The following is a 21,232-nucleotide window of genomic DNA, read 5'->3' as shown; positions in this document are numbered from 1 at the left end:
GTAGGCCCCCAAAGTGCAAAAGATGAAAATGTTGCTGCCATTAAGGGAAATGGATTTTGTCATCAAGCTGTTTCTATTCTGGGTTTTTTTTTGGGGGGGGGGGCATCATCTGGACATGAAATTGGGGTCATTGGGGGTGGACAGGGAGTTGTGAATTTCCTACCTTTTGCAGGGGGCTGGACTAAATGACCCTGGAGATCCCTTCAAACTCTGATTCTATGATTCTATTGCATGGAGAAGAAAGAGGATAAAGACTAATGGTTGTTGCCTGTTGTCCATTCTCTCATTGATTAAAAATAATACCTAACTTTTTTTTTACTAAATGTACCTAATGTTAACTCAGAATGATGTCCATAATAAAAGCAAGCATCAAAATGACAGTCTATATAATTATTTTAAAAAGAAAGGGATATGAAAAGGCCAACCCTGAATGCCAATAGGTGATTAAGCCTCCCTGAGAGGATGTCCTTCATCCAGCTTCCTACATTGAACCCTGAACTGTTGCATTCACTGAAGGAAATCTTATATTGCTGCCCCTCAAACAAAAATTGAATTATTGGAATAATGTGAGTTTCCTCTGGCCAATGAAGCTCATGAAACCGCTACTGTGAGGATAGCAGTTAATTAATTTTTTTACAATGTTTATATGCTGCCTTACTGTCTGAACAGGGCCACCAAGGCAATTTAAACAAGCATAATACAAATACATCACAAAGTCAATCACTGAAGGAAAAGTTAGACCTCCCTCCACTCCCAAGTCTTCACTCACTGACAGAAAACAATGATGGAAATGGACAGACAAATATCCCTGGGGAGAGAGTTCCATAATTTTGGTGCTATGACTAGGAGTGAGCACAAACTGGTTCAATCACACATTTTGGCCAGTTTGTGGTTTGCAAAGCCACGTTCATTCAGATGGTAATGTTTGGAAACAGAAGAGCTGCCACAAACTTCTATGAATTTTGATGCACTTTGTGGCTGTTTGTAAAGATCAGAAAGCGGTTGTTTACATGACTTCAAGCTCTTCATAAAAAACAACTGAGTCGCAGGGAGCAGGAAAGCAGGGGTTTAAATAGCCATTTAACCCCCTGCTTTCTACTTGCTGCCAAAGCGGTGGGGAGCAGAATATGTGGGTTTAAATGGCTCCAAGCTATTTAAACCCCTGTTTTTTGCTCCTTGCCAAGCAGTTGTTGTTCATTAAAAGCAGCAAGGAGTAGAAAGCAACGAGGAGTGGGAAAGTAGGGGTTTAATTGGCTCACAGACCAATTAAAACCGGTTCAGTTCAGCTTGTGAACTAGTATATCAGTTCATGGTTCAGTTCATGATTCAGTTATGAACCACCAACTGAACTGCAAATACGTGGGCCGATTCCTGACAGCAAAGGCCTTCTCTTGGGTTACCACCTGTCTAATCTCAGATGAGTCGCCATGGCACAGGGAACCTCATTGTTTCCCACAGAAACAGCTATCCTCTCAAAATGGGAAAGAAAAAAATGAAAAAGGTAAAAGCTATTCCTTGCGGCAATGTTTTGCTTCTTACGATCATCTTTCACTTTGCCCTCTCTGGGCTTTTTGCCTTGCTATAGTCTGCCTTTTCGTAGTGCTAGAGAATACTTACCCCGATAGATGAAGAAAGACAAGCAGGCTCTCCCTATAAAGCACCATTCTTTCCTCTTTTACCACTCAGCTAGATTGTACCCGCTGTCATCTCTGGCAATATTCTCTTCAGTAGACTTTGTGATAAATGTACGAATAACTAAGTTTCAATGAGTGAGTAAGTTTTTTGTTGAAGCCGAAACCATAACAACTATACAAACAAAGCATTTTTTAAAAGTCACACTTAAACTAAGAGTTCACAACCTTACTTCATCCACAATACAATATGAAAATAAAATTGGTAAGAAGTTATTAAACACAGCTAAAAATTACAAGCACAGAGTAAAATAAATGAGATAGGATAAAAATAATAATGCATTAACTATAATGAGCAGTGGTCCCCAACCTTTTTATCACCGGGGACCACTCAACGCCAAGGACCACTCACCGGGGACCACTCAACGCCTTTTACTGAGGCCCGGTAGGGGGGGGTAGTTTACTCCTCTACTCTCAACCACTGCCCTAGCGCTCTCTGATCGCTATGGTAATGTTTAAACATCCCTTCAAAATAAGATACATAAAAAGAGGTACACAACAATGAAGTGTGTTGTAAAGGGCTGGGGGGGGATGAAGTAAAGGGCCGGGGGGGGGGAGAGTAGGCGTCCTTCGGGGCCCACCTCCAATTAGTCGAAGGACCACATGTGGTCCGCAGCCCACAGGTTGGGGATCGCTAATAATGAGGATTCCTCAGCCATACTAGAAATAAACATTTTCCTAATAATTATGGATGAGGAAATGAAAATAGCAACCATTAAAGTGACAGGTAAACATGTGCCAAAAGAAATATTTTATCATCATTAGAGTCGGAGACTGTAGACAATATTATGTTCAACTTGTGATAAATGTAATAAAGATCAGTATTCTCCTGGTTATATTCAGGAGCAGTTTTGGATAATGCAGAAGTTTTTAATGCTTCATATAGAACTATAGACCACTGGAAAAGGTTACTGGCTCATGCCAGCTAGGACAAAATAGGCGGCCTTATCCTCCTGTCACATCTAGAATAAGTCTAGACATCACAGTCAGAAAAATATTCCGAAAATGTTGAAGGCTAATGTGAAAATAGCTTTCATTGGGCAGTGGTAGGGTTTTTGGTAGCATTGGTTCTCTACTCACATATATTTTGTGGGTTTGTCTATCTCCCCACCCCCTTCTCTCTCTTTTTGCCTTCTTTCTCCAGAACCAGTGTTCCAGACTAAAATCCATGTTGAATAAACACACGTTTCAGCAGGTTTGCAATAAATGCATTCAATTTGTTAGAGAGTAAAACTGTTATTTGATGCACAGCTTGGCATTTTTTTGGCACAGTATGTTGCAACTTGCCTGTCCTAAAGAGCTATCAAGCAAGCAGCAACTCTGCGTATATAAAGAAAATTGCTTCATGGCTGTTGAACCAGCTGAACTGGTTCCTTTGCACTGTCAGAATGGGACAAAGAAGCTGGGTAATGAAGTCATAGATGTTGAATATTTCTTCATCCTCACCTAGCCAGGTAACTAGATGATAGTGTTGTGAAAGTAAAGAGTCTAGTTGGGTCAAAAGCAGTTCTGTGGGCTGTTCCGTGTGGTGCTGTGTGAATGGCTGAGTCCCCTTTTGAATATCTGCAGCTTAGAACCTGTATTGCTGTATTTGAGCCCTTAAAAAATAAAAGAGAAATGAACAGGAACCAATGTTTTTCATTATTGTACATTAGATTGGCACTGAAGCTATAGTTTTAACTTTCCTTTGTGTTTCATAGACACCTTTGGAAAGAGAAGTAAAGAAGGCCAATGGTTTCGTGACCTCACTGGGTTTAAGATACAATTCTATTTAGGACTGCACTGTACAATTGTGAAAGAGCAAGTAAATTACTCATGAATCTCATGAGCTGGTTTCTAAAAAGTTATTTATTTATTTAGTATATTTGTATGTATACTGCCTTCCCCTGAGGCTCAGATTAGAGCTGTCTGTTCACAAGGAATGGTCAGAGAATGTAAAGGTGATGACTAAGTCTGCAGGTATTAGCAGGCTGAGGAGAAAAGTAATCAGGATTTAAACTTTTGTAAAGGCTGCATCGTATACTGCATAGACCTCAGTCCACACAACCCCATTTTCCTTAAGAATTAAAAACAATCAATGCATGCAGCAGAAACAAATTGTGCCATTTTCCTTAGGTCTGTACCATTCAACTTGCCAGTGAGGTTCTAAATATGTTGAGTCCCCTGGGAGATAGGAACATGAAATTTCCTCATATAAATTTTATATGTTCAGGCCAGATTTGCAAACTATTGGTTAAATATGAAATGGAGACAGAACAGGTTAAAAACTGCATGGTTAAATGGATGCAAAATTTGAAACATAAGATAGGATTAACTTAATGGGAGCAATTATGGAATAAAATATTAAACTTACAAAATGCCAACATTGAGAGAAAACTGGTACAAAATGTTTTATAGGTGGTATATTACTCCAAAGGTTATAAGTAGAATGTTGAATAAGCATAATGAAAAATGTTGGAGACAATTGATTCATTTTTTCCATGTGGTGTGAAAATTTTTAAAAATATTGGGTTAATATTCATATGTTGATAGAGGAAATGTTGGCTTGTAAATTTCCGTCCTGAATTTATGTTACTGAGTTTACTGCCAGAATGTATTCCAATTAAGGCTAAGGAATACTTTTTTCATGCTACCACTCCTGCAAGGCTTATTGGTGGCACAAGAGTTGAAAAAGCAGAATTTACCGACTGTGTCAGACTGCATAGGTAAGATTGGAGAACTGCAAAATGGCAAAACTTACTAGTGTAGTTAATTGAAGTTCACCTGAAGAGTTTCAAGCTCATTGGCACTACTACATGGATTATAGAAATAATTAGTTGCTAATGGAATATAATAGACTAGCTTCAAAGCCCGTTCCTAAGAACGGGCCTTGAAAGGGTCCCTTCCCCTGGCCCCCGGACAGGCAGCTTAAGATGGCATTGGGCTGCACCTTGCAGCCGGATCAAGTGGGGCAAGCAGGGGCTAGCCAGCTCATTAGCAGGCCCGAGACAGAGCTCCTTAGCAGGCAGTCAGCAGGCCTGGAAGCCCTCATTAGCAGGCTCAGCCTAGCAGGCTGGGAGGCCCTCGTTAGCCTAGCAGGCTGGGAGACCCTCCACTATGACCTTTTGCCCAGGGCCCTCTCCCCTTAACTGCTGCTGGCTCCAGGCACTGAGGTGTCTGAGAGCAAAGAGGCTAGAGTCCAGGGATAGAGGGCAGGAGCTGCAGGGGCAGGGCTAATCAGGGTGCAGCTTTGCTGGCTGCACCTTGATTGGTCCTATTCTAATTTGGACAGCCGAACACGTTCCACCCCCCAGGCTGTTTCACAAATATATAGAGGAACCATGGATAAGGATAAGTGGGAATAATTGTTGTTGAAAGGTGGAGCTGGTTTGGATTATGTACTGTATTATTTTTTGTAAAAGGTAAAGTTAAAGGTATCCCCTGTGCAAGCACCAGGTCATGTCTGACCCTTGGGGTGATGCCCTCTAGCATTTTCATGGCAGACTCAATACAGGGTGGTTTGCCAGTGCCTTCCCCAGTCATTACCGTTTACCCTTCAGCAAGCTGGGTACTCATTTTACCGACCTCGGAAGGATGGAAGGCTGAGTCAACCTTGAGCCGGCTGCTGGGATCGAACTCCCAGCCTCATGGTCAGAGCTTTCAGACTGCATGTCTGCTGCCTTACCACTCTGCACCACAAGAGGCTCTTATTATTTTTTGTAATCTTTGTCTAATTTTTGTTTCCATTCTTTTTTTATTTCTTTGAAAAAAGTTAATAAATAATAACAATAACAATAACAACAACAATAATAAATTTATATGTCCAGAAGAAAGATTCTAGGCTGGTCTTCCTGAAATGTTAACTTACTATGCATATGGAGCTTTCCCCTTTCCCACAAGATCATTCAATTATATTTGAATGGTACATCCCACAAATTACTGCATCATGTGAGTCTGTTTATGCATGTTTTGGCTGTTAGGGCAGAATATGCAGAGAGCATTTTCTCACATAAGTTGTACTATTGCTGATGCTGAATAGAGTAGACAGCGTTTGGCTTTTCATAGTCAAAACATCCGTGCCTAATTTTTTATCATTCTGTTCAAAATAAATGTTGCAGAACGTTGTTTGCTTGCTTGTAGACCAATGTCTTTGAAGTCCAGTAAATTAAATGCAGCTGTCCTGAATTACTCATATTGTATGATATGGTTCAGAAGATTTAGAGGAAAAGGGAAATATAGAAATCTCTAAATTCATTCTAGCTGTAATTGATTTTTTCACAGTCTCATTTCACTGTACTATAAATTCCATAAAGACCTTGGTTTTATGGTGGTACTTGTCATTTAGACTTGTAGTTGGAATATCTTATTATATATTAAGCAAAGTTTTTATTGATAATGCATTGTTTGTAAACTTAAATGATCCATCAGTGCCCAGCCATTTAATTATCGGGGGACATTTTTTGGTACTGAATTAAAAGGTATTGTGTAATTCTAGTAAATGAAGCAATAAAAAGACCACTTCTGGATCTCCATGATTGAGAAAGCTAAATATGTATCTACAGATGACAGCTCTAGTTAGGGAAATGCCTGGAGATTTGGGGTGAAGCCTGGGGAGCGCTGTTTTCTCCAGTGGAACTATCTTTGTAATCTGATCAGATCAGAGCAAAACAGAAGAAGAAGAGTTGGTTCTTATATACCATTTTTCTCTACCAGAAGGAATTTCAAAGCAGCTTTCAGTCACCTTCCCTTTCCTCTCCCCACAACAGACACCCTGTGAGGTAGGTGAGCCTGAGAGAGCCCTGATATTACTGCTCAGTCAGAACAGCTTTCTCAGTGCTGTGGCGAGCCCAAGGTCACCCAGCTGGCCGCATGTGTGGGAGCGGGGAATCAAACCCAGCTCGCTAGATTAGAAGTCTGCACTCCTAACCACTACACCAAGTCTATCTTCATAGAACACTTACAGAAGACACCATTATTCCATTGCTTACTTCCAAAAGACATTCTTTAACCATCAGTTTTATCTAAAACTGCCACACCCACAAAGCTTTTGCTGTACCCAAGACCATTCTGTCCTGAAATAGACCGTTCTCTCCTGTAGCCTAGAAAGGGAAATGAGTTCTGTGTCTTTGGCACGGATGACAAAAATGAAGCAGATTCCCATCAGATGATGTTTACAGATGCTTCCAGCTACACAAGAGGGACAAACTCAAAACTGGTAGTTTATCATGTCTTCCAAGTACACAGAATTGTGTATGGAACTTGGCAGAATCTGACACTTGGCACAGAATCCTGATAAGTCATTCCTTTTTTTCTTTTTTCTTTCTTTTTTAGCCCTTACAGCTGCAGAGTTATGCTTAAAGACTTGCAGGAAGTATCTGTTAAGAACTGGAGTACTGAGGATGGGAAATATTGCAGTTCGTAGGACTACAAGTCTTTCTCCCATGCCTTCCAATTTCCATCATCTCTCCACTGCCTGCTTAGTCCTTCTTATCTGCAGAGTTTTATCCAAGAAAGGCAGAACTGACAGCCTTAAAGGAAGGAACTGGAGCTCTTCTGGAATTATAACTGATCTCCAGATTAGAGATCAGCTCCCCTGGAGAAAATGCTTACTGTGGAGGGTGGTTGGTTTAGCAGTATATACTGCTGATATCTCTCCTCTCCCTAAAATCTCTCCCCAGCAGGCTCTTCCCCCCAATCTGTAAAAATTTTCCAACACAGAGTTGGCAACTCCACCATTTATCTTAGATCCTATACTTTCCTTCTGTGTGAATAACTTGCCATGCAGTATAGAAACAGTTCTCTTTCCTGTTTTAAAAGAACAAAATATTCAAAACGTATTTGGAAATAACACCATTTACACCACATGCTTTATTTTTCCTGTAATTTTTTTTACCACAAATTGGTGCAGCTAAATGCTTCTCCTGCAAAAATGTGAAAATTTCATGATACAGATAACTGGAAATGAAAATAGCTGGCTTAATTTAAAAAGAAGCAAAGACTATCTTTCTGATAAGTGGTCCAGCAGTAGAGGCTAGGCACTGAGATGAGGGGACCTGCTAATCTTCTGTCATCTACCAGCTGCCCAGTGAAAAAACCCTCTTTTGTATTTTGTTCGGTGGTCTGAGTTAGTCATTTAACACCTGCAGGCAAAAACGCAGCACAAGAACATGTGAAAATCGTTAGAGCAAAACTGTTCTGACGTCTCTGATTGGAAAAAGTAGAGACGCCATAAGAATGGAATTAGATTGAGTCAGCTGTAGTCTTATTGTACATAAACTATGAAGCTGAAACTGTTCAGGCCATCCATTATTCAGTGAACAAATCTGTTTGGATGCAATTTTAACTTAAAGTAAAATACTAGCTTGTTAATCTTTGAGCAATTCAGAATTGTGATCTTTAAGGAAACATTTGTAACTTGAAAAATGTGGTCACCCATATAGGCATCCTTAATTGTGCAGAACTGAAGTGTAAAAACCTAAAAATTAAGCCACTTCTGATTTACAGTTGCACTTTTTCTGGCAGAAAAGCAATTCTAGCACATTGTCACTTCCTGCAAGCATATAGCAGCTGTGAAGCAACTGCTGTATAGCAATTATAGATGTCTTAATCTTACAAATGGATTTCTGCAGGTGGAATCCCAGCAAAGTCCGTGGAGGCATATCCAGGTGTCATGGGATGAGATTATAGGAGGAGAATTGCTTGTTTTGTTCTCATTTCCGCCTTCCAGCATGCCTGTTAGAATGTTAAAAAAATTACAACTATCAAATAAGTTTGTCTAAATAAAACAAGCTGTTGTTATAGACTTCTAAAAGTAATCAACCAAATAAATGTAAGGGAGGTTCTTGACCAAATTTGCCAGGTGGAAGGGTATATTCTTGGCTTTCGTTTAGAGCTTTAGAAACTTCAGGCTCAGATCCCTGGAGATGTACCATACCAGTGCCGCCCCCTATGTTTTCCATCTGTCCTAAATTCTAGCCCCTAATTCTAAGGCCTACAACTCTCTGCACTGTTCAGCAATGTGGCTCCTTTCTCTTAGCTAGAAATGCAGGAACAGGGCTCAGTTACACACACACACCTTCCCTTTGTAATCTGCCCAGCAGAACATGCTTTGGCAGAGCCCTCCCTCATTACTCTGCAGCTTACTTTCCTGTAGTGGCCAAGATAGGGGAAACTGATCGTGACCATCGGAGATGGCTGAAGGACAGGCTGTGCCAAAACCTCCAAAGCAAGGACAGGAGCCTTGGAGCCCATCACCTATGACTGTGTAGGAATGAACCAGTGGGTGGGGCTGATGCTGCCCTGTTCTGTTGCCAGCATGGCCCCCACTAAAAATCAGCCACTGATAAGGGAATCTAGGTTATTCTGATAGAAAATGTCAATACATGGGGGGAAACAACATGATGTTGTTGTTCCCTGATGCTGGGACGTGCCAGATGCTTCAGAACCACTAATCCTCATTGAAAGGTGATTCTTATTACTGTTCTTATGGCACACTGAGAGAGGGACAACTAAGTGACCATGAGGACTGAGCAGGCCCAGGTTCATATCCTTGTGCAATCACAAAGGTTAGTGTGTGACCTTGGGCTAGTCTTAGTTACCCCACAGTGGAAAGAAGAACTAGCTTTCCCTTACTCCATGTATAAAGGGAAAAGCAATCATGTAGAAGGTGCAGTTTGTTTATTCTGAAAGCATGTATGTGGCTTTTCCAGAGCCTTGCATGAAGTGCCTACAAATTATACAATAATTTGATTGTCAGATAACAATTGGTTGAAGGTATCAAATTAACTAAATTTGATCTCCCTTGCAGAAAGGCTTCTGTGAGTTAACAGTACCATCTGAGTAAGTGTGCCATAAAGGCTAGAGCAGCAGATCCTAACCTTTGGTCTACTACTGCTCCCTCCCTTCCCAGATACAATGTGATGGGAAAGCTATGATGGTCATGACTGCAAGCTCACCATTTCCTTGTTTAGGAGGCTGTCTGGGAGCCAGACCATACATTCACTGTTGTGCAGACCCAACTTCATTACCAGGCACCGGGGGATCCAATTCAGGCCAGAACTACTGCAGTGTGAGGGAGGAGGTGGGGTTTAAAAGCCTTCCCAAATGTCATTTTCCTGACTGAAAAACAACCCCCCCCCCAAGCTTTTCCTGCTGGTAAACCTTTCCCCACAAGCAGCACAGCTTAAATCCCCATCCCACTTTGAGCAACAGTCCTGATCCAGAGTGGACCTAAGCAGCTGCTGGGAGCTGCAGGAAAACATGTGTCTGAGTTGACCATGATACTAAATCAAACTTGGTTATCTCAGCCAACTGTAGCAAAAATCAGATGAAGCAGAACACTCCCTTTGTTCCATGTTGCAGTATTTAAATGAGATATTTGCGCAGCAACCACTCTGTTGTTGTGATCTGAGCTAAAATTAAGCAAATCTAGGGCCTCTTTGGTAACTGCCTTTTTAAGGTTAAGTTATTCTGGCAATTAGAGTCTTAGAGAATGATAGACCAAACATGTTTTACAGACGCTTTTGACTTTTGGTGTAACCCTGTCTGCTTTTATCAGGCTCGTTTGAATGTACTGCTGCTCTGTTTGCTGCAATTTGCCCTGGGGAAAATTAAGCTGTACAAAATCTTCTGTGAAATTACATTTTAAACCAAAGGACAATTAAGAAGTAACATGTTCTTGTTTGCTTCCTCTTGTAGACTGCTAAAGCGTTCCTTCCAAAAATGCTGGAGTTGAATCATGGTCATATTGTGACGGTTGCAAGCTCCCTTGGCCTGTTCAGTACTGCGGGAGTAGAGGTATGTTAGATTTCTTAAAACTGATCATTTGCATTAAAGCCCTTTTTGCTGTTGTCAGATTTGCAACACAACTGAATGCTTAAAGCCCCTGAAGGGAAGAGGTAGAGATTTTTAGGCACTCAAGAGTGACTAATGCAGTTTCTTTTGAACATTTAACATGCCAATTAATTACGTACTGCAATACCAAACATGGCTCGTGCTCATAATTGAAACTTGCTTTCTATGAAACTATCATCACAGGGGAGTTTGAATAATATGAAGTTCATTCTGAAATGCTCAGCAGTACGATAGACATTGGGAATCTGAGCAACTGCAGGATGCTTTCTCTTCTCCCATGGTTGCATTTCCACTGCATAGATCAACCTTTCTCAATGTTTTTACTGTTAAGAAACCACTGAAATATTCTTCAGACTCTGAGAAATCTCAGAAGTGGTGTGATTGTAGCATATCCTTGAGAAGCATAGCTGTGCACATGCCTAGCCAGGGCCCCTCCTTTTCCTACTCTCTTGAGGACCATCATTGGCCATTTTGGGAGGGGGGTGGTGGTCATATATATATCCGTATATGGTCAACTCACCCAACAAATGTTTAACATTTTTTTGTAAGTATAAAAAAATAATTAACTCCCACCCATTCAGGAAACCCTTCCAGAGCCACGAAGAAACCTTTGGGTTTCATGAAACCCTGGTTGAGCAAGCCTGGCATAGATACTGCAAAATGCTTTTGGAGAGCAATCCTAAGCAAGTCTCCTCAGAATTGTACTCAAGTCCAGTTAGTGTAGCTTGCTCCCAGGAAATTGTTCTTAGGATGACACTGTTGGACTAACTTTGGTCCAAGTCCATCAAAATCACAGCATTGCACTACCAGTGTCCACGCCTGTGTGTGTGCACTGAGTTATGCACCAGCACCAGCACCCGGACCTCCCCTCCCCCCCCCCCCCCCGCTGCGCAGTGCTGGCTGCGCTAGCCTGGAATGGCCAATTCGGACGCCACCGCACGCAATCCTAGTCATAATAAGACATTCTTAGTTTACAGACTTAAGAAGGAAAAATGTGAGATACATGGATATATTGTGAAGCAGGATAATGTTGTATAATCAAAATGGTATAGAGTAGCCAATTCTTCTATCTTCTAGTCTGCTGTTTCTAGATTTGTTTGCCCCATGCTGTGTCGTTGCTCATGACTGACAGAAACAGAATGTTTAAAGGATTAGTTATGCATCTACAATGCTGGGGTGCTTAATTTCTGGCAACTGGTCTTGTTTCCACGTTTTCTTTCCCAGTTTAGCAGCCCCATTTTTGTTTCCCCCTTATTATTCTTGCCACAACAATAATTCATCAGTCAACGTTTGTGTTACATAACAGCCCACTGCACTCAACTGGGATAAAATCTTCTGTTGGACAAGAAAACTGGATGGCTAAACAAGAATTTGTGTAGATCAGTGGTCCCCAACCTTTATTAGGCTGGGGACCGGCAGGGCATTGGGTCGCGCCCGCGCGGGCCACGCCCATGCTTCGGGCCGCGCCCGCGGGCCACGCCCATGCTTCGGGCCGCGCCCGCGGGCCGCACCCGCGAGCCGCGGATCGGGCCGAGCGGGCGCGGCCTGCACGGGCGCGGCCCGGCCCTGATTCCCTCTCCCCGCCCTCCCGCAGTAAGTAGCTTCCCGGGCCGCAAGCTTGCGGCCTGGGAAGTTTTTTACTGCGGGGGGGGGCGGGGAGAGGGAGCCGCGGCCCGGCGCCATGGCCTTTGCGGCCCGGCGCCGGGCCGCAGCCCGCAGGTTGGGGACCACTGGTGTAGACCACATGAAACTGACTGTTGGAAATTTAAACTTGTCAGAAGGCAGTTCAGATAAACTTCCCTATTTTAAGGTAGTCTGTTGGCAAACCTGTCCAGACCTTTCCTCTGGTGTGCCTGCATCAACTGGCTGCACTTCTCTCTCTTCCATATGCACTTGGTATTTGAGACAGTTTGGTAGCAGAAAGAAAGAGACCTGGCATTTCAGTATGCCTTACTCTTACAGCTGTCATTTTGTTGCAGTATATTCCTTTAGAGGCAAGGGGTATCACATCCGAGGGGTATAATGCAATTATATGTTTAAAAATTCCACGGTGTTGTAGTTAAGAGCGGTGGCCTCTAATCTGGCAATCCAGATTTGATTCCCCACTCCTGCACATGCAGCCATCTGGGTGGGCTTGGACTTGTTTTGATTAAGTGGTTCTGTCAGAGCGCTCTCAGTTCCACCTACTTCACAGGATGTCTGTTGTGGGAAGAGGGAAGGATGGTAAACCACTCTGAGACTCTTTTGGCCAGTGATAAGTGGGGTATAAAAACCAGCTCTTCTTCTTCTAAAAAACCTTGAATATTTGATATGAGGCCGGTGTCCTAGGAGTACGTACTATGGAGTATTTCTGAGCAAGGATGCATGGATTGCACTGTAAGGTTAATGGTTTTTCCACTTGGTATCATGGTCTAGATAGTTTCATACATTATGTTTTGTCAAAACTCCTTGGGGCAGCAGTCTCCAGTATTTGTCTTAAGACAGTTTGTCAGTTCAGCCAGATGACTTTGCCATAGACGCAATCTGTTTTTGTATGTGTGTTGCTGCTTGAAATATAGACATTTCAGCACAAAACCACATCAAAACCATGTTTGTTCTTTGTTATAACTTTTCCCATTTGGATCTAGGAACATAAAAGGGTAGGTTCAAATATGTTCCTTTCTTTCTTGTTATACATTCTCACGCTTGCATTCTTTCTTAACAATCTAGGATTATTGTGCCAGTAAATTTGGAGCTGTGGGTTTTCATGAGTCTCTAAGCCATGAACTGAAGGCAGCTGAAAAAGATGGCATTAAAACAACCCTGGTCTGCCCTTATCTTGTAGACACCGGAATGTTCAGAGGCTGCAGAATCAGGTAAGCGGACCAGGTTGATTTTTCTCCACCTCTGCTCTTAATTAGAGAAAAGAGAGAAATGCAGGCATACAAGTTTTCTTTTCCATTTTGCAAGCATACTTAAATATGACTATAATTTCTCTTCTGTAATGGCAAAACACAAGCTGCAATTTTAAGTTGCTCTTTTGATACGGCATAAACTTCACTGTCATTAGGTGCGTCTACAGATCTAGAATGAATTTTCCAATATAGAGATATTTTAAGGGTGCACCACAACTGAGTTAAGCACTTCTTGAGTGCTATTGATTTTGAAGAGTGAGGTAAATGCATGCTCTGATCTCTTTCTCTTCTGAAATCAATGGACTTTAAAAATCAACCTCACTTCTTGTGAATCATGTGCTATGTCTGCATATATGGGTCTATGAGCTTATTTCTAAAATGAGGTTTTGTTTGTTTTTCAGAAAAGAAATTGAGCCGTTCCTTCCACCTTTGAAACCAGACTACTGTGTAAAGCAAGCTATGAGAGCTATACTCACTGACCAGCCTATGATTTGCACACCTCGCTTGATGTATATGGTCACTTTCATGAAAAGGTGACTATTCTGGAAATACTGGCCTGAAATGTGTGTGCATTATATCCGATAAATATGGTTACAGTAATACTGGACCTTTCCTTTAGGGTTAGGAGTTTTCCACCAAGACAAGAAGCACTTCCATTAGAGACACAGGGTCACAGGGTATAACCCTTTGCTCATTTTTTAGGAAAGGAAAAATTAACTTTGAGAGCCTCTTTAACAATAGTGACTGCATTCAGATGTCACAGCAATCCTGTTTGTCTGCGACTAGATGAACATAGCATGTACTCATGGTCATGGCCTCTTTTCTGCCTCCTCCTGCTTCCTCTCCATGCACAGAGTACACTTGAAAACTTCCTAGTTTTGAAAGCCTCCAGTTGAATTCCATAACATCTAAATGCAGGCACCCTCGCAAATCAGAAATTTGTTTCCTGCCTGCAAACCTGTATTCTAAACCATGGTTTAAATTAGGATTACCATCCTCAAGTTGAGGCTGGAGTTCTCCTAGAATACAGAGATCAGTTCCCCAGAGGAAGTGACAGCTTCATAGAGCAGACTCTGTGACATCGCATCCCTGCTGGCCTCCCTCATCTCTTCAAACCCTAGCCCTAAGTCCAGAAATTTTCCAAACTGGAGTTGGCACCTCTAGGTTCAATTGCGGATTGCACTCTCCTGTTTCTTTCTTGAGAAGTGTGGCACAGATTGCATCATTAATAATATTTAGTGCTGTTGAAAGCACTTGGTTCACATTATCCTGTCATCCTTACAGCAACCCCATAAAATAAGCCAGTATTATATTCGGGGCCCTGAAGAAGCAGACAGGGGCCTCTCTGTCATCTGGCAAGCAGTGTCCTTTACCTCTGCTGCCACCTCCCCCAATGCTGCTTCCAAGCCTTCTCAGTGGGGGGTAGGGAAGACTGCTTGGCTTGGGTTTTTGCTCAGCTAGGGTGCTTCAGCCATAAAGTGGTGGTGGCATCTCTATGTCTGCCACACGAACACTGTTGCATCTAGTTGAGCCTTGTAATGTACTGGGAGAGAATGCTTATGTGTGCTCCCCCGTCCCCCCCCCCCCCCACACACACACACATGCACCAATCTGAAATGACTTTGGGGAAATCCAGCTTTCCCCACAGGGAAACCAGCCTATATTCTTTCAGTACATGTGGATTCCCAGCAAACTAAATAACAGCCTCTCTGGGCTGCGTTAGGTCAGGAAAAATTGTACAAGTAAGGCTGAAGCTTAGAAACATACCAGGAAGAGGAAATAGCTCTGGAACAAGCCATAGTGAGCGACCTTCAGGTGCTACAAACCAGGGCTGCAGAACCACTTGGCTCAGCAGCTCACCCAGGGGGCCACACACTGACAGCAATGCCGGAGGAGGCACTTGGGCGCTGGCCCCTATCCCTATTGCCACTGAAGGGTCTGAGCCAAGTGGACCCTGCGGCACTGGCAGAAGTTCTTTGGCTGGCTGCGCTTGCTTCTGCCCGCCAGTGGGTCTCTAAGACAGCTGCCTAGGGCTACAATACTCTAAGCCTGCCTTTCTTGAAGATCTCTCCCTCATGCCACTGTTCTGATCTGAATCAGGATTCATGCTCCTGAGAATCAAGTTCCTGGTGGGGAACTCACAAGTGTATATAGATTGTATGCATCTGGGGAGGACCCTGTAAAACAATGCCACATGTTTTTGCGTTGCATATAAGAGACACTGTAGAACTTTTAAAACTGTCTTCAAATCTTCCATCCTATCCCACATTTTATAAATGTAGTAGCCTATCGGCTTTGACATCTTTCAACCGAAAGGATTCCATGTCTGCCTGGTTACTTCAGTGTTTTGTTTACTTATTCAAGAGACGATCATGAGGACAAGGTCAGAGGTTTCAAAAGCAAATAAACAAAAGCATTACAACGTCTGTCTCAACCACTACCTTGTTTCTTTTGGCTGTTTTTTCTGACTATGCCTTTTGAAGAGAGGAGTTGCTGTCCTCTGCTACCCTCATTAACTTCAGACTAGGTCAGGCCTTTAGATGTCTGTCTTTGTAAAATGAATGCATCATCTGTAGATTTTATCAGTTGCCAATTACTAAATGTACATCATGTGTTCTTTATCTTTCTTTCCCCCTCTCTTTGTAGCATCCTGCCTTTTGAAGCTGTCGTGTGTATGTACCGATTCTTAGGAGCAGACAAGTGTATGTACCCTTTCATTGCTCAACGCAAACAGGCCACAAATAACAATGAAGCAAAAAATGGGATTTAACCTTTTACGACGGACTAGCATTCGCAGCAGACTTATGATCAAAACCTATAACTGAATTGTGAAGTGCACTTGCATTTAGCTGATGCAATCATTAAAACCTTTTACTGTGGCATTCTCTTGGGTCTCTTACTTGTATAGTAGACAGAGATATAATTGTTTTTACATACTGTATATAAAGTAACTCAGTTCCTTGGAAACATGATAAGAAAAGTGAATTTTAAAATATAGTGGTTACCTTTGGTCTTTTCAGAATTTTTGCTAAATGTACAGTAACTTTAGCCACAATAATATTTTGTAGAAATAAACCTATGTATGAATTCCTCCTAAGATGACAATTCAAATATAATTATTTCAAAAACTGTTTTAACTTTTCTGTGGTATTAAATTATGCAGTAATTCCTAATGTAATTTAGCAGTGCAGTGTTCCAAAGGAGATCACTTAGCCTATGAGGTAAATTCTCCTATGTAACATCTGCATGTATTGATCCTAAATCTCTCTGATTCAGAAGTAACACTGATGTTTCAGAAACCTTTCAGAACAAAACTGTGCGATTAATCTCTTCCCATTGGGTGGGGGTGTGAAATACCATCAAGTTGCAGCCAACTTGTGGCAACCCCATAGGATTTTCAAGGCAAGAGACTTACAGAGGTGGTTTCCCATTGCCTTTGCATAGTGAACCTGAAGTTCCTTGGTGGTTTCCCTTCCAAGTATGAACTGGGGCTGACCCTGCTTAGCTTCCAAGATCCCATGAGATCGGGCTAGTCTGGGTCATCCAAGCCGTGGTTTCCTCCCATTTCTAAGAATCAATCCATGACATTAACCCTTCATTGCTTTTAAAGCTGTCATATTGTGAATCCTGCATATGTTTACTTGAATCAACAGAGTTTGCTCTCAAGTATGTATAAGATCACAACTTAAAAGAAAAAGACACTTAAAGACTATCCCCCCCCCCTTCACCCTTCAGCACTGTGTAATATAATTTGTTCTCTAAGCTCTGGCCTAAAACTCGAAGCAGTGGAGTTAGGAAAAGAACAATTGCAAGTCATGGGTTTTGTGCCAACTAATTCTAGAGCTAAAACAATGCTGAATGCAACTTGAATGTTGGATGATGGAAAGGTGTAAAAACTTTTTTTAAAATAATGTATTCACATTGTAGAGCAGGAAGACATTTTTACAATTTTTTTTGTAAAAAGAATTTTGTGCCTTCAAATTGGTAATCTGTATTAGTGGAATATTGTAAAGGTGAACTACCTCTATATCTAAATGTATACCATCTACTTGTAAATTACTATAAAATGAATCCTGTGATGACCTTTTTTTTTAGAATGTCATGTTAAATAGTGACCAGCCTCTGTGGTGATTAAAGTGAGCCACTTTGTTCTTTTAACAGTGACTTGTATGTGTTGTAAATCCTGGCAAGTTTCTAGGTATCAATTCAACACCAAAAAACGCAACCTCACACTGATACCAACATAACCAACACTGGTACGGAACTACGGTAATTAGCTGGTTTCCTATGCTTTCTCAGCAGAGTTATTCTAAAAAAAAACAACTTTAAGAAGCATTAGAGTCCATTGTGACATCTACACACTCATCAGTTATGGAGCAACATACTGCTGTCATGCCAGTCATGTATGGAAACAGCTAACCAATGCACTTTGATGCTAGCACACTTTCCTGACATCCCACAAAACAAGGGATGAGGCAAGATACAGACCTCTACTTCGTGAAGGACTGCAGCAAGCCCTGTAGAATCCCCCATAACTAGCACTCCTAGAACTCTAGAGCTGTGCATTCATATCCTCTATTCATATTGGCCACTAAACCATCTCACTGGGCAGAAAAATCTCACATGAAAAGTTGAAGATTTTTTGATCAAAAAGGTTCAGGCATCTAAAGGAGTAATGGCAACCTGAGAAGAAGCTTTTTGCAAAGTGAGGAATGACACAGACATTATGACAGCAACAACAGAATTGTATGTTCACAGCTGCATATTCACAGAAGGCATTTCTATAATCTTCCCCCAAGAGTTCACTGGGAGAACATATTCATGAAGGAAACACTGACCCTGAAATCAGACTTCTAGATCAAGTCAGAAAAAACTGCAGGAAAAGGCATAGCATTGTGGAACAGCACATGCTTAGCATGGCTGGTGTTCCTTTTTTTGAAGTCCAACATGCTACCAGACGGCCTGGGAAGTAGTCCAAACACAGCTATGTTTTTGCATGATCACAACTCTTTAGTAGGCAAGGACAACTCTTGCTGATTGGCCACCTCACACTCAAGTTATTTTACTTAGTTATTTTACTTAGCACATTCTCATGTAGCTGTCTTCTTTCTGTATCTGTGAGGGTCATTACCACTAGTCACTGGTATTCTTCTCAGCCACACTAGTTCTCCATCTTTTCTCAGTGTAATAGTTTATCATAGCCAGAAAAGTTGTGGGAGATAGTGAACCTGAAGGAGCCTGTCCTTTCTCTGCTGGAGCAAAACCACAAACAGTAGATAATTAACCCAGCTCTATGTTAAGTAGGACAGGAAGTGGGCTTAGATCCTCACTAAAACCCCAATAAATGTATGAAGCGTGTGGAGTTCTGATGGCCATTCAGTTGAATGGTATTGCCATTCCTTGGTCCTGTAGCTTTGGAAAGTGGACTGGAAGGCAGCAGAACCATGAACGGATATGTTCTTATTACTGCATGCTCATGGTAGATCCTATTGTGTCAGTCACCTTGTACAGGAGCATGGTTAGAACAAGAGCGTTTGAAACAACACAGCTGTGCAGCTAGATATGCACTGGGCACTGTTGCTGTTTGTTTCGTAGTCTTGGCCAATGTTCATCCTTGCCTCTACTCCTGCTAGAATGCTGCCTGAAAAGATAAAAGGAGACACAAAAATGATAACGAGTAGTGTTGTATATATATGTAAAATGTTGTCAAGTATCAGTGGACTTATGGTGACCCCAACAAGGGGCTTTCAAGGCAAGTGAGATTCAGAGATTGTTTGCCATTGCCTTCCTTTGCAGAGTCTTCATTGTGGTCTCTGATCCAAGTAATGACCTTGCTTGGCTTCCAAGATCTGACAAAATTGGTCTTTGCCATACTCCCCTCCCTCCCAAGCAATGTTCTGTAGTACCAAAAAACAAACAAACAAACACAAAACAACTGGCCACAAGCATTCTGCCTATAATATGGATTTCAGAAAATGCCACCACCTTGGATGTTTTTTCTAGATCTTACATATTTCCATTTCCCGAGGGGTCCCACATTTAGAAGAGACTTTTGGGGAACACAACATTGTCCTTGTGTTGGTATTTGGCCAACTTTTGTAGGTAATTGTGCTATAACACTGACTACAGTTTAGGTAGCTCCATGGGTCTTTGATGCTACAAGGCAAAATAAAGCATTAGTGTTTGGCTGCAGTTGGAATGACTGGTAATCATGCAAAAAATGTGGCTCTTTCCACTGTTTCCGTCACTTGTATGTGGGGTTAAAGCAGCATGCATGACATTGAGTCAGTAAGCATATCTTGTGGAGGCAGGGATTTAGCTCTGTGCATACTTACTATGTTCTGTGAGAGATACTGCTAGGAAATGTTGAGGGAGGAACGGTTGTTGAGTCAATACATAGCAGGCACCTGTTGTTAGAATGTTGAGCAGGACAGAATATTTCAGCAGCCCACGTGTAGGGTAAGGAGGAATCCACCTTCCTTGCTTTTCTGGGGTGCTTTTTCTTGGCACCCACAATTGCTGCTTACAACCTCCAGTTTGGTACTTGTGTCTTGAGGTGGTGTACTTGTTAACAGTTGTAAATACAAAAGGGTCAGCAAATATTTTCCGCTTTGGCTATCTGTCCCCTTTTGTGAAAAAGAGCCTTTTGTCTTTGGCATTCCCATTACCAAAGTGCCTTTAGATTCTGAAGTTCTATGACAGAGATTGTGTTAAATATTATTTCAAATGACCATTAGAAAGCAAAGTAATTGTACTAAGAAGTTTCCAAAAGAGGAAAAAATTGAGAGATAAAATTAATATCCTTCAGACATCCTTTAAAAAATATCACCATGTATGAATATCAGTTGGAGTCAGTTAAATAAGAGAATATGGAATGGGTGTTCTTATTTATTGGAATATTTTTGGTTGTGTAATAGTAACTGTGTTGTATAACACACTCCTCTGGAATGCTAAGGAACATTGGTGGAAAAAAATTATGCCAATGCATTTTGGTTTGCCATTTAAAGGCAGTCCCTAAAGATCACTCTTGCTTTCATGTTTTTCCACTCATGAATTTAAACCAATCTTATGCAAGTTAACTAATTTAGAACAGAGTAAAACTCTGCATAGAATTCACAGTGAATTCCTGTAATCATGTGGAAAGGACAAATAGGTTCCAACAGTCATTCTCTGTCATTTGTTTTAGTATATCTTCACTCCCTAGTTGGGAAGTGAGACAATGTAGAAGGTTTGTAGAATGAATATGTGAGGGAAGGAATTGGCTGTTGTGGGAGGAAGTTCATGTTAGAGAGTTATTTGTCAGGGAGGCTGTGTGGATTTTCTTTGGCCTCTGGGTAATAAGAAGGCGGCATCTGTGTGATTGTGTTACATATTTCAAGGTCATATGTTCAATGAACTGGCAATCATTGTTCCCCATTTAGGAGCCTAGGGTGCCTACACAGTGGACTTTCCTGAAGAAAGAAGTCTATAAATCTGTGATATGTAATATGGCTGCTTGTATGCCTGTTAAATGACTGATCCCTGCTATAAAGTTACTGACATTTCCCCCCACACTTTGGGGGAAATTATTCAGCAGACACGTAGGTTTCAGCCTTTTTTTTTTTTTTAAGATACAACTTTTTGTGCCCTAGAGACAAAAAGAATTCTCCAAAGTTCAAACTTAAGAAGTAAATCATTTCACCATTGTTTAGTATCCCAAAGCAAATGTTCAGCATGCTCAAGTGTTGGACAGGTCAAACTGCCTATTACGTATGAAGAATGAATACAAGATAATACATTTCAAAATCAAGACTTTCATGAAATATTGTAGGTCAC

At 41.6% G+C, this 21,232-nt stretch overlaps 2 protein-coding genes across 2 annotated transcripts in view; one reads left to right on the top strand and one right to left on the bottom strand.

Annotated features, from left to right (window-relative positions):
- Window positions 1-17,575, top strand: part of RDH10 (retinol dehydrogenase 10) — a 32,746-nt gene extending 15,171 nt beyond the window's left edge. Inside the window, exons 3-6 of the mRNA XM_077352142.1 lie at window positions 10,368-10,466; window positions 13,233-13,378; window positions 13,819-13,950; window positions 16,064-17,575. Coding sequence (XP_077208257.1) covers window positions 10,368-10,466; window positions 13,233-13,378; window positions 13,819-13,950; window positions 16,064-16,187 — 501 coding nt within the window. The 3' untranslated portion in view covers window positions 16,188-17,575. The remainder of the gene's footprint in view (window positions 1-10,367; window positions 10,467-13,232; window positions 13,379-13,818; window positions 13,951-16,063) is intronic.
- The window catches only part of STAU2 (staufen double-stranded RNA binding protein 2), a 321,968-nt gene that overhangs the window by 92,901 nt on the left and 207,835 nt on the right, over window positions 1-21,232 (bottom strand). The gene's annotated exons all lie outside the window — the stretch shown is intronic.

This window comes from Paroedura picta, chromosome 9 (assembly GCF_049243985.1).
Source record: "Paroedura picta isolate Pp20150507F chromosome 9, Ppicta_v3.0, whole genome shotgun sequence".
NCBI classification, from domain to species: Eukaryota; Metazoa; Chordata; class Lepidosauria; order Squamata; family Gekkonidae; genus Paroedura; species Paroedura picta.
Note: the sequence above shows the minus strand (reverse complement) of the source record. Positions and strands in the feature narration are given on the sequence as shown.